This window comes from Rhagoletis pomonella, unplaced genomic scaffold (assembly GCF_013731165.1).
Source record: "Rhagoletis pomonella isolate Grant_MI unplaced genomic scaffold, Rhpom_1.0 Rhpom_scaffold_00422, whole genome shotgun sequence".
Classification (NCBI taxonomy): Eukaryota; Metazoa; Arthropoda; class Insecta; order Diptera; family Tephritidae; genus Rhagoletis; species Rhagoletis pomonella.
The window spans coordinates 1-11,188 of NW_023458976.1; the positions used below are offsets into that span (position 1 = coordinate 1).

At 33.5% G+C, this 11,188-nt stretch overlaps 1 protein-coding gene and 1 long non-coding RNA gene across 5 annotated transcripts; one reads left to right on the top strand and one right to left on the bottom strand.

Moving 5' to 3' along the window:
- Positions 1–2,096: 2,096 nt before the first annotated feature.
- Positions 2,097–2,587, top strand: LOC118750849. Its single transcript, XR_004994442.1, has 3 exons — positions 2,097–2,167; positions 2,262–2,369; positions 2,433–2,587. It is a non-coding gene; the product is annotated as an uncharacterized LOC118750849 (long non-coding RNA).
- Positions 2,588–7,388: 4,801 nt separating this feature from the next.
- Positions 7,389–10,727, bottom strand: LOC118750850 (putative nuclease HARBI1). Of its 4 annotated transcripts, XM_036485575.1 has the most exons (7): positions 10,586–10,727; positions 9,269–9,546; positions 9,147–9,214; positions 8,989–9,091; positions 8,587–8,889; positions 8,284–8,516; positions 7,389–7,754 (listed from the first exon to the last, which is right to left on the bottom strand). In XM_036485575.1, the coding sequence occupies exons 2-7, from the start codon at positions 9,424–9,426 to the stop codon at positions 7,600–7,602; spliced, it is 1,020 nt and encodes a 339-aa protein (XP_036341468.1). In that variant the 5' UTR covers positions 9,427–9,546; positions 10,586–10,727; the 3' UTR covers positions 7,389–7,599. The 4 variants fall into 4 exon arrangements, with proteins under 4 accessions (XP_036341468.1, XP_036341471.1, XP_036341467.1 ...); XM_036485578.1 differs by lacking the exon at positions 10,586–10,727 and having other exon boundaries at positions 9,273–9,732; XM_036485574.1 differs by lacking the exon at positions 10,586–10,727 and having other exon boundaries at positions 9,269–9,732.
- Positions 10,728–11,188: the final 461 nt, after the last annotated feature.

Sequence of the window (11,188 nt, forward strand, 5' to 3'; positions counted from 1 at the left end):
AAGGCTTTTGACAAAATTGGTTGTCATATAGTTCTTAAAAAACTTCACGAGTGGAAAGTGGGTCAAAATATTTTTAATTACATAAAGTCTTTTCTCAGCAATCGTAAGTTTCGATGTAAGGTAAACAACTATCTCTCGCCTACATTTCCGCTCCTCAACGGTATCCCACAAGGATCTCCACTTTCAGTCACTCTCTTCTTAATAGCGTTTGACGACGTTAGCAAAATCATGAGTCAACAGACAAATATTAAGCATTGCCTTTACGCCGATGACTTATTTTTAGTATGTGGTAATAAACATGTTTCCGAAATTGAGGAATCGTTTGGAAAAGCTTTCCGGGCTTTAGAAAAATGGTCTCCACATTCAGGTGCTCTCGTTTCATTCGGAAAATGCAAGCATCTGCATGTTTGTAGAAAACGTAGTGGTAATCAGATAGACATTAAGTACAACAATCATAAAATATCCAATGTCAAATCTAAGAAAATATTGGGCGTTATATTTGACGACAAACATAGTTTTAAGGAACATTGTATTAGTTTAAGAGGTGAAATAGCTACCAGATTACATATTATACAATATTTATCGTCGAAGAAAAGTTGTATACATACTAACACCCTACTTAATAATACAAAGCAAAATTGACTATGGTATTCAGTTATATGGAAAATGCAATACGACTACGTTAAATAAAATTAAAGCACCGTCTCACGCAGCGATACGACGAAGTTTACGTGCGTTCAGAACAACACCTATCACAAATTTACTGGCAGAAAGTGGCTTTCAATCATTGGAAGATCGTATAAAAAACCTTCGAAGTCGTATCATTTATAAGTTCTGCAACTCTACAAACATTCTTAACCATGAAGTCAAGCTATTGATGAGAAGAAAAAGGGCACTCTCACACAAATCAGCACTATGTGAGATAAAAGCTCTCGCTGACCTCTTAAACCTGGAGATGGTCCCCGTGAAAATCCCCAACCCCAAACTTCCTCCATGGATCATAGACAAAAGTAGTTTCATTGATGAGTTGACGTTTCTTCGGAAGGAGAACACTAGCAACGCTTCATACCAACAATCATTTTTGAACATAGTTACGCTTCTTATGCAAAGTGGGTGGAATCTAATCTTTGCAGATGGGACCAAACAGAACAACGGAGTTGCATTCGCTATTACAAATGATACCGGTTTAACTCTATCCCTCGGCTTGCTACCACAGTACGCCAGCATTTTTGAAGCTGAGGTATCATTTCGGCCCTGCATTTAGTAAAAGAAGGGAACAAAAAAGTCATTATTTGCACTGACAGCCAATCAGTTTTCGGAGCTGCAAGAAACATTCACTATATATATAATAGGTCCAATATAACATCTTCAACAACTGCCCATTAAATTAGCACCAAATACAAAGCTAATGTGGATCCCTGGACATGCAGGTATAGCTGGTAACGAGTATGCTGACAAAGCTGCGAAGTTTGCTTTACATTTTTGCCTACACACCTTCTATCCGTTTGGCACTTCATCAATTAAAACGATGTACTCTACTGCTTTGAAGTCTCACCTTCACCTGAACTGGAAACAGTATCAACATGAATATAAAGAGGTGCATCCTAGTGGCATGTCAGTAACACTACCTACTACGACAACAACATGGATGAATAGATGTTACGTTCGCCTAAGACTAGGACATGCTCTCCTCACACACTAACACCTTCTTACAAGAAGTTCTCAGCCCACATGCTCCTTCTGCAACACTGCCAACTTAACCACACGTCACATTCTACTGCATTGCTCAGGTATTGCCGCTATACGCACAAAAGCGTTCGAAGACGCACACCCGCTCAATGTCCTCTCCCTCCCATCTGCATCAAATATCATATTAATGTCTAACTTTCTTAAGTCTTTAAACATCTTTCATCTAATATAAATACACATTACGTTTATATATATTATCCCTTGACTAAGCCGATAGCCATGGTAGCTAGTGCTATTATATTAATTTTGTAATTTTAATTATATTAATTAATAAATAATAATAATAATTTCAATTGTATAAATAACTAGTGTGCATATGTGACAGTATATGATTTTTGTGAAATTCCAGCTTCACAGTGATTTTGCCGGTTACCAGTTAGCAGTACCAAAGTTGATGTGGCTTTTGCACCATTGATAAGTAATAATTTTTGTATAACTAGTTCTATAATATATGATTTGACTGATATTCCTTTCTACATTTGAAAATATATGCATATTTTTAACTTTTTCAGGTACTTAATAAAAAAAGCGAAAGTTGATAATGGAGGCGGACCTGAAGTCTCAATTAAGCAAACCAATGGGGATTGGGGAACTGAAGTCTAAAGTAATGAAAGCACTGGGTATGTTTTATATTAAATTTTAACTCTAAAAATTCTAAATGCTCAAAATAATATAAATTTCAGTGAAGAGACGATGCAAAATGACAAACGAAAGTTTCGAAAAGAGTGGATTACTAACTTTTCCTGGCTTCAAGAACGAGACGGCAAAGCGTTTGTTAGAGCATGCGAAAATACTCTAATGAATCACGCTTCACACTTGAAACTGCACCAAGAAAAAGCTGTCCACAAGAAAAACGTTGACGTAAAAAGTAAGCAGGTTAAAATTGATAATTTTGCTTCCTCAAGCCAAAGCACTTATTGTCTAATGAAACAAATTCGCGATGAGGAATATACGTTAGTAATGTTTTGAATAAACCACAACCTTCCGTTTCTTCTCATGGATTTTTTTTCCAACATTGTTATACACTTGCTGTCCTGATTCCAAACTTGCTAAAGAATTGAAATGTGCGCGAACCAAGTCAACGCATATAACAGCAACTCTTGCGGAAAAGTCTAAAGAAAAAATTCTACCATTTAAGGACAAGCAAAGTTCCCTTATAGTTGACGAGACCACTGACTTATGGTCTGATTATGCACACTTCGCATAACTTCGCACAACTTCGCATAAACTTCAAATTGTAATTTAGTATGTACTTTGCACGTACTTTGTTTGTATTCCATTATCCAGAAATTAGCAGAACTTTTAAAAACTTAGCAATCTGTTGAGTTTAGATTTTGCTTCACATTTTCTTAAGTTACATTTTTATTTCACTGGTACAAATGGTTGTGCGAAGTTATGCGAAGTATGCATAATCAGACCCTTAACCACAAGGAAAGCTTTAGTGCTGGTCGTACGATACTTTGACACATCTGCAAATGAAATTCGCGATAGATTTCTTGCACTAATCGAGTTGTTTCAAAGTGATGCTCAGTCAATTTATGAATCTATAAAAAACTTTTTTTCTGCAAATCGTATCCCTATGGAAAATTTAATTGGGCTGGCCACTGATGTAGCTAGTATTATGACAAGAGACTTTAATGTGTTCAAGACAAAATTTAAAAATTCAAAGATATTATATCAGAAATGTAAATGTCACAGTTTACATTTATGCTTACGGTGACCATCCGTATTGTATTATACGGCGCAGTCCTCTTTTTGGACCACTTGTCCTGGCAAATAATTTATTTTATACGGGACGCCAAATGTTCTGTATTTCTTTTAATGTCCTGTATTTGTCGCGTTTTCGGGGTTCGGTTTTTCGAGGCCTTAAAAGCTCATTAAAATGGCATGCTTATGAACCAGTCTGAATGCGTGTGCTTCGAATCGAGGAACACATACAGTGACCAAAATATATATTAGGATTCTATATTTTAGCAAGGTTTTTCTTTTGTTTATTTAATGTTTATTATTTTTTTTTTTAAGAAGATCTCTTTTCCTAACAAAAACCATATATGTAATTCGAAATTTCCGACTTGCTGCAAAAACTATAAGAATTAATTCTGCAAATGTTCACCAAAATTACAAACTTTTTAATCACTTGTAGCTCATTAAAATTTAGTATAATAAAGTGAAAGTGCAACGTGCTGCTCATTTGCTTCCCTATCAACAAGTTGTCAAAAATATTGATTTTGTATAAAAAAATGCGTAGCACCGTCGACAAAAAAAATTGCCAAAAATTAACGGTAAGTCCTAGCTACTTAAAACTTGCACTTTATCGTATTAAAATGTATCTTTTTTTTTTTGTAAAAAAATTTTGTAGGGTAAAAATCTCGAGAAAGATATCCTAAAAATTTGTGATGTTACTATAAGGATGCTGTTTCAGGGCTAATAAGGTCTGCTAGCTTTTATGCAAAAAATTAGAAAAATTATTTTTTGTCCCATATTCGGCTCGCAAAAATATGGTCACCGTATTTATGCTCCAGTTATGCTTGCAAAACTTTGCCTGCAACTTTGCGAACTTAAAGAATTCCAGGAATATTGTGGTGTAAAGCCACATAAACTTTTAGGTATTGCATCAACCAGGTGGCTTTCTTTAGAAAGTGTCATCGGGCGAATTGTTGAGCAGTGGGCTCCTTTACGGCTTTATTTTACAAATTGTGTTCTTGAGGTAAATGGAATAAAACTATACGACTAATTCGTATAACATAATGATGAATTCTTAAATTAAAGTATATTTGCTTTTCTTATCATATATCCTGAAAATAACAAATGATTTGAATAAGGAGTTTCAATCCGAAAAAATCCGATTGCCATATTTACATTCCCGATTCGAAACACATTTCAAATTATTTTTGTCGCATTATATTAAAGATAACGTTTTAAAAAATCTTAGTACCCTACAAAACTTTGACGTTTGTGATGAACACAATTTTATGCCCACTAAAGACGTTTTCATTGGAAGTAAAGCGGAAGCATTCCTGGCATCAGACTTATTTTATGACTCACAAAGAATCGCTCTTAAAACAAACATCCGTAATTTTATTTTAGAACTTTTGAGGCATGCGAAAACGGTTCGATTTTAGAAGAGACGACCTGAAGTGCCTTTCAATAATTATACCAAACCAAGCGTTATCAGAAAAACCAATTTTTCCAGTTATTAACAATTTTTCATATTTAGTTCCATGTGATGTAGACATACTTACGACACAATGGAAATTGTTACGCTTCCAAAGCAAAAGTCTTAATTCCAAGCTTCCCATAACAGAGTTTTGGGAAACGGTAAAGAGTTTAAAAAATGGATTAGGAGACAGTTGCTTTAAAGAGCTAAGTGATTTTGTTTTCCATTTGATGTCTCTTATAAAAACCAAATTAAGAAATCGATTCGAATTTTCAACGTTGAATGATATAATGCTTTGCAAGGAGAAACACAGGCGGCTCTAACTATGTTTGGTCATCTAAAGACTCATTTTAATGCTGTACTATTTTTAATTTGTTTCCATGTTTTTTAACGAAGACGTCCCTTGAAAACCAAGACTACTGAATTTTTGTTGATCTCATTAAACATATATGTACATATAAATGTAGTATAAAAATATGTACATAAATACATAAGTATGTAAGTGTAGTATAAAAGTACTTCATAATATTCTGAATTTGTGTGAAGTATAAACGCTGTGATTTTTATAATTCCTATTTTTAATGTAACATGTGCATATAAAAAACTTATAAAAACTAAATATGTGATTGAGCGCACTAGTTAGATGCAATATGACTTTGTATTTCAATAATAATTTTTTTTTTGTAATAAGTTTTGCTGTTTCTGTGTACATACCAGGGTTGTTGCGAATGTAATTCCGAAATAAAAGTCCTTTCCGGATAATAAACAAACCGTCTGTCGAAATGAAACAAATTTGGTATCATATGAAAGAGGAATGAAATAGATTTTAAACAGAATTAACGAACGATCTTAATTTTTATTTTTTTTTTTATAATTTAATACTAAAGAAATGCATATACCTGACACAAGCTTTGTTCTATGGGACTTGATTAACATTTTTTAATGAAATATTTTTAAATATATGGCTTTCCTCGTTCAGTTATAAAGATATTAAAGTCCTCTTTAATATGGTACCAAACTTGTTTAATTTGGATAAGCGGTTTGTTTATTATCTGGAAAGGACTTTTATTTCGGAATAATATTCGGAACAACATACATAAATATTTGTTGACATTTTGTTTTGCTGATACATGCATATTTGATGATGGTTTTTTCCTGTGCGCATTTAAATAAAGTTTTATAAATATTAATAATAAAAAATGAAGCGATCGCGAAATCTTTGGACCGCAGATGCAGAGGAGGTATTTGTAATGTTGTGGCAACAAAAAGTGGATGACTTGGGGGGGGCCCAGAAAAAACAGCCATGTCTATCAGGAGATGGCGGCAGAAATGCAGATGCAAGGATATGATGTCAATTCCACATCTGTAAAAATTAAGATTGACAATTTGACGGCGAAATATAGGTAACTATAGTCATTCCAAAGTTATAAAAAATATGTATTCCTTTAATGTTTTTTCCATAGGAAGGCCACGGCAGGTATGGGGACGACTCACAGTGTTTCGACTATATGGAGGCAGGTGGAAATAATAGTACACCTGCACCGATTTCACTGAAACTTGACATGTGTTCTAGTTTTACTTAGAAATAGTGAATTATGAAATTTTGTAAAGATGGAATGATTGCCACGCCCTCTACTCTTGCGAGCGGAAAGATAAAATTTCATCCAATTTCGATGAAATTTAGTTTGTAGTCCTTATTTTATTAGAAAAACCTAAATATAAAGTATGGAGAAGATTAGATCACCATAACGTCCAAAACTCACAAAAAATGTGGGCCCAGTCATTAAATATGATGGAATTTTGGTTAATTTTTGTTTCCTGCTTTCCACTCTCAGAAAACAAAGGTTATACTATAAAATGACTTATACTAGGTTCATATATAAGTAGATTATCCTCATTTTCGAGCTTAACACCCTAATCTGTAATTAAAACGAAAGATTAGCGATATAAAATTCGGCCCTTGTTAATCTGTAATTATAAAATAATCTCAGATTTAACCGATAACTTTTCGGTGTCCATCCTAGTTTTATCGATTGTTTTTGCGAAAGAGAAGAGAAATGCCAAATGTAAAAGTAAACAAAAATGTACGCTAGCAAGTAAAAGAGGTTTGTAAAGGTATTTTTAATAAAATGTTAAGTTAAAATATATTTATATTGCTTATTATAGCAGAAAAACGTGATCACGGTGGCACAGAGAAGAAACATAAACTTTCTTTGAGATGTGAGAATAACAAGCACAACAAATTTGACGGCTAATAATCTGAGATTTGCCTGTGTAAACGGGGTGATTAAAAAACGAGCTTTGTTTGAGATAATATTGATATGTGAACATAGTTTTAGGTGTAAATACTCGCTCTTTTCCCAATGTTTGGTGAGATTTTTTCATTATTCGCAAAATTCCTTTCGCGAAATTATGCAAAAAGAAGCTGGAAATCTAAAATTAAGAAAATCAAAAATTACATATATTTGCAAAGTAGGGCGCAAAGATCAAATTATATATTCGAAAACTACATAAAATTCTCTAAAACATTCGTCTAATTTCAAGACCTGACGGACCGGTATTCACACTTTTACTAATCATTTTTAGCGTCTACATTTCAAATAAAATTTTTTGGCAAGAAAATATAAAGTACCAAATAAACGATAAATACCTTCACCCGAATATTCCACGACATTTAAGTAATTGATTACAGTTTAAAAAGAAACACTTTCTTTGGTTAATCGCCAAAGGCAACTAAACTGATTAGTCGGTATCGCGCCATCACCGTCGTGTTCATCACCACTGCCGTCAGGATCCAGAGGGGAAATACTTCGCCCATCAATATCAAGCGCAGCAATATCTACCAGATCTGGAAAACAAAAAAAGATGGATCGATTAGTGACGATTTGTGAGGGTATCCAAAGCAATTTTTCGGAGGCTATGGAAAAATTTACAAAATCGAACGATGAATTGGTCGAAATAGAAAAGGCAAAGCTAGTCGCAATGCAAGAACAGCAGAGGGATGCAAGAAGGCTGACGGACGGAATACTTGATTTCTTAAATAGATTTTAAGGAAATAGTATGTAGTAATTAGACTGAATTATTTTGTTTATATTTTTGAAGTAGATTTTAAGGGAATAGTATATAAGGTTTTGAGAATTGCACTGAATTATTTTGTTTACATTTTTGAAGTAGATTTAAAGTATATAGATTTTAAGGAAATAGTAAGTAAGGTTTTGAGAATTGGACTGAATTATTTTGTTTACATTTTTGAAGTACATTTTGGATTTGCAATAGTGATACCATTTTTCCAGAGTACCCTTTTCCGTTTTTAAAGCTAAAAGTTCAAGCGTCAAGATAAAAAGACATGAACTGAAATAAACGTGATATTAACTTACTGAAATATGAACAGAACGCATTTCTTATTGATTCAGCTTCTGCTAAGTTTTGGTGCGAGTCTACGGATTGTGGTTGTCTTCTCCTAATATCATTAGCGTGCTGCTCGTTAAGCCAAGAAGGTGTAACTGGGTCATTTTCTGCTATTAAAAAGTTGTGCAAAGCACAATAAGCCTTTATAATAGAATTTTCATTATCAACTCTGTTATCAATTCCTTTTCCGATCCGGCGAAACCTAAATTTGTATACATATATGTTAAAATAATAAGTGTATTTAACGACCACTTCTATATTCACTTAATTACTTTGCTTCCAATTGCCCAAAAGCATTTTCGACCACGTTACGAGATTTTGAAAGTTGGTAATTGAAAGCTTTTTGGGAAGGCGTTTTATCCAAACTGAATGGAAAAGGCTTCATTAAATATTTGGAAAAACGAAAGGCAGAATCTCCAAGAAGGACAACTGGGATGTCAAAATTTCCTAAATTTGTGCTCATTGTGTTCAGAAATGAGCAGTTCTCCAGTTCCCTTTTTAGTCTGGACTTTTCAAAGACTTGGGAATCATTACATCTTCCTGGACTTCCCACGTTGATGTATAAAAAACGATATCTTTAAAAGAAAAGAAAAAGTTATGTGCTATATAATTTACATTCGGATGAATATGCATATATGCAAAATAGAATATCTAAAAAATTTCATGCTGGGTACCTTACGTCAACAAGTGCTAGTAACGCTGTGGAATACCATCCTTTATAATTGATATAATCGACTGCTTCTTCCTGTCTGGGATGAATTTCTATGTGGCATCCATCTGAAAAATATATTCGCTACTTAGTTGGGTAAAAGTAATAATTTTAAGGGCTTACCAAGAGCACCCATACACTGAGGGAATCCAATGTGTTTAAACCCATTAACACAGTCTTCAATTGTTTCTCTACTTAGGGGAAAGTGGTTAAAATACATTGGGTGTAACTTTTTCCACACTTGCCTACAAAATTCCAAGAGAGCTGCGCATACTGTTGATTTGGCCACTCCAAACAAGTTCGCAATGCTACGATATTCCGCTGAGGGTCCAAGAGCATATAGGGCGATGGCAACTCGTTTCTCCAAGCAGATGGTATTATGGAATCTTGTTTCCTTTCTCATTAGGTGATCCAGAAAACTGCATAATTTTTTAAAAGCACTTCTATTCAGTCTAAAATTTTGTCTGAAGTTATTATCTCCAGAGCATTGGCACTCGACTTCCCAAAACGTACCTCCTGGATTCTGTTAAACGTTGGATATATAGGTATACGTATATACATACATACATACATAGGTGATTATAATTTTGTTTTCCTAACTAAATTTAATTCCAAGCATTTTGCTTTAATTTCAATGTAAACAATAAACAGATGATTTCGAACGTGGGTAAATGTACATTTATTAAATGCGTAAGCATGCACGCTCTTCGAAAACATATGTTCGAAAGAGCTAAATTTTGCATTTTTAATTCAGCAAAAACGCTGCATTAGACTGCATCACTCCCCATAAAAAAAATCTGTACTGTTTTTCCATAAGAATTATAAAATCCGATTTGAAAATACCTCCAAAAATTGAGTTTCTTATGAATAAAAATAGTTTCTTAAAGATGTTTTTTGAAAAAATCATATCAAATGACAAAACGGGTTAAACTTAAAAATTTACATAGAAAAAAAAAAAAAAAAAAAAAATAAAAATTTGATTGAAATCGTAATAATGAGGTTTTTGATGCTGTTTTTGAACTTTTTTCAAAGATTGGTATACGAAAAACTTGAATAACTGAACCTAAACTCTACCACTTTAGACTTGTGAGGTATCATTAGAAAGTTATTCTCTCACCCTTTTTATTTCTTTGCTAATAAGCTTATCCAAAGGATGAAAGAGAAACGATGAAGGCACATCATTCAAAGTTGAATTCAGTTGCCATGGTATTTATAAAAAAATTAGGACATTAATGACTTCTTTTTTGCACATAAATAAAAATAGTGGGAAAATACCTTTCTACCGATATACCATAAGTCTAAATCAGAATAGTTTTGGCCCAGTTACTTAAGTTTTTCGTAAATCACTCTTTGAAAAATTATTTTCAACAATTTTTTATTGAGCTTGAGGCCGTTTTTTAATAAAAACTATTGTGGAAAAGCAACAATATAAATTTTGTAATCCCGGCGGTGATGCAGTCTAATGTACATATGTATGTACACACATACATATGTGACCGCGCACTTCCTATGCTGAAGGGTTTTACAAAAACAGAAGTGTAGAAGTGTTATGGCCTGCTTACCTAAATGAAGTGTGATATGTTTCTTTTTTTTATCACGCTTTGTTGTCTTGTTTTTGGCTTAGCATCTACGATTTTGCCTGTTCCAAGATATATGTACATATATTATGTATTTCTGTATGTATTTACAAAAAAAAGCACAGTTTCAAAATATGAGTTTTTATTAATTACGTGTATATACTTATAATAAAAAACAATCCACTTTTAATTTAATAAAAAAAAAACAAGGCACATATTCGTTTACATATCTGTGTTCGTATGGAACAGTAGCTTCCCTGCAGTAAAATTTAGAGACAGTCTGTTAAAGCTCTAGTTCTGCCCTACACATTTCAGAACTATCTCTGAACTAGTGCAAAACGGCTGCAGAGAGGGACAGCTGAAACTTTCGGTGGTTAGGTGCGCACTGTTGAGAAGTAAATGCACAAATTCTCACTTTTCGTACAATATGAAAATAGCTCAGCGGTAAGACCTCCGACTCTGACATCGTTGGTCCCGAGCTCAAAATTTGGTTTCCAGGTTTTTTGGCACCTGGAACGCTTTCCTGCAAAAAAAAAACCTGAAAATCGTGATTATCGTGAGCATCTGGAACGCAACTAATAAAAAATT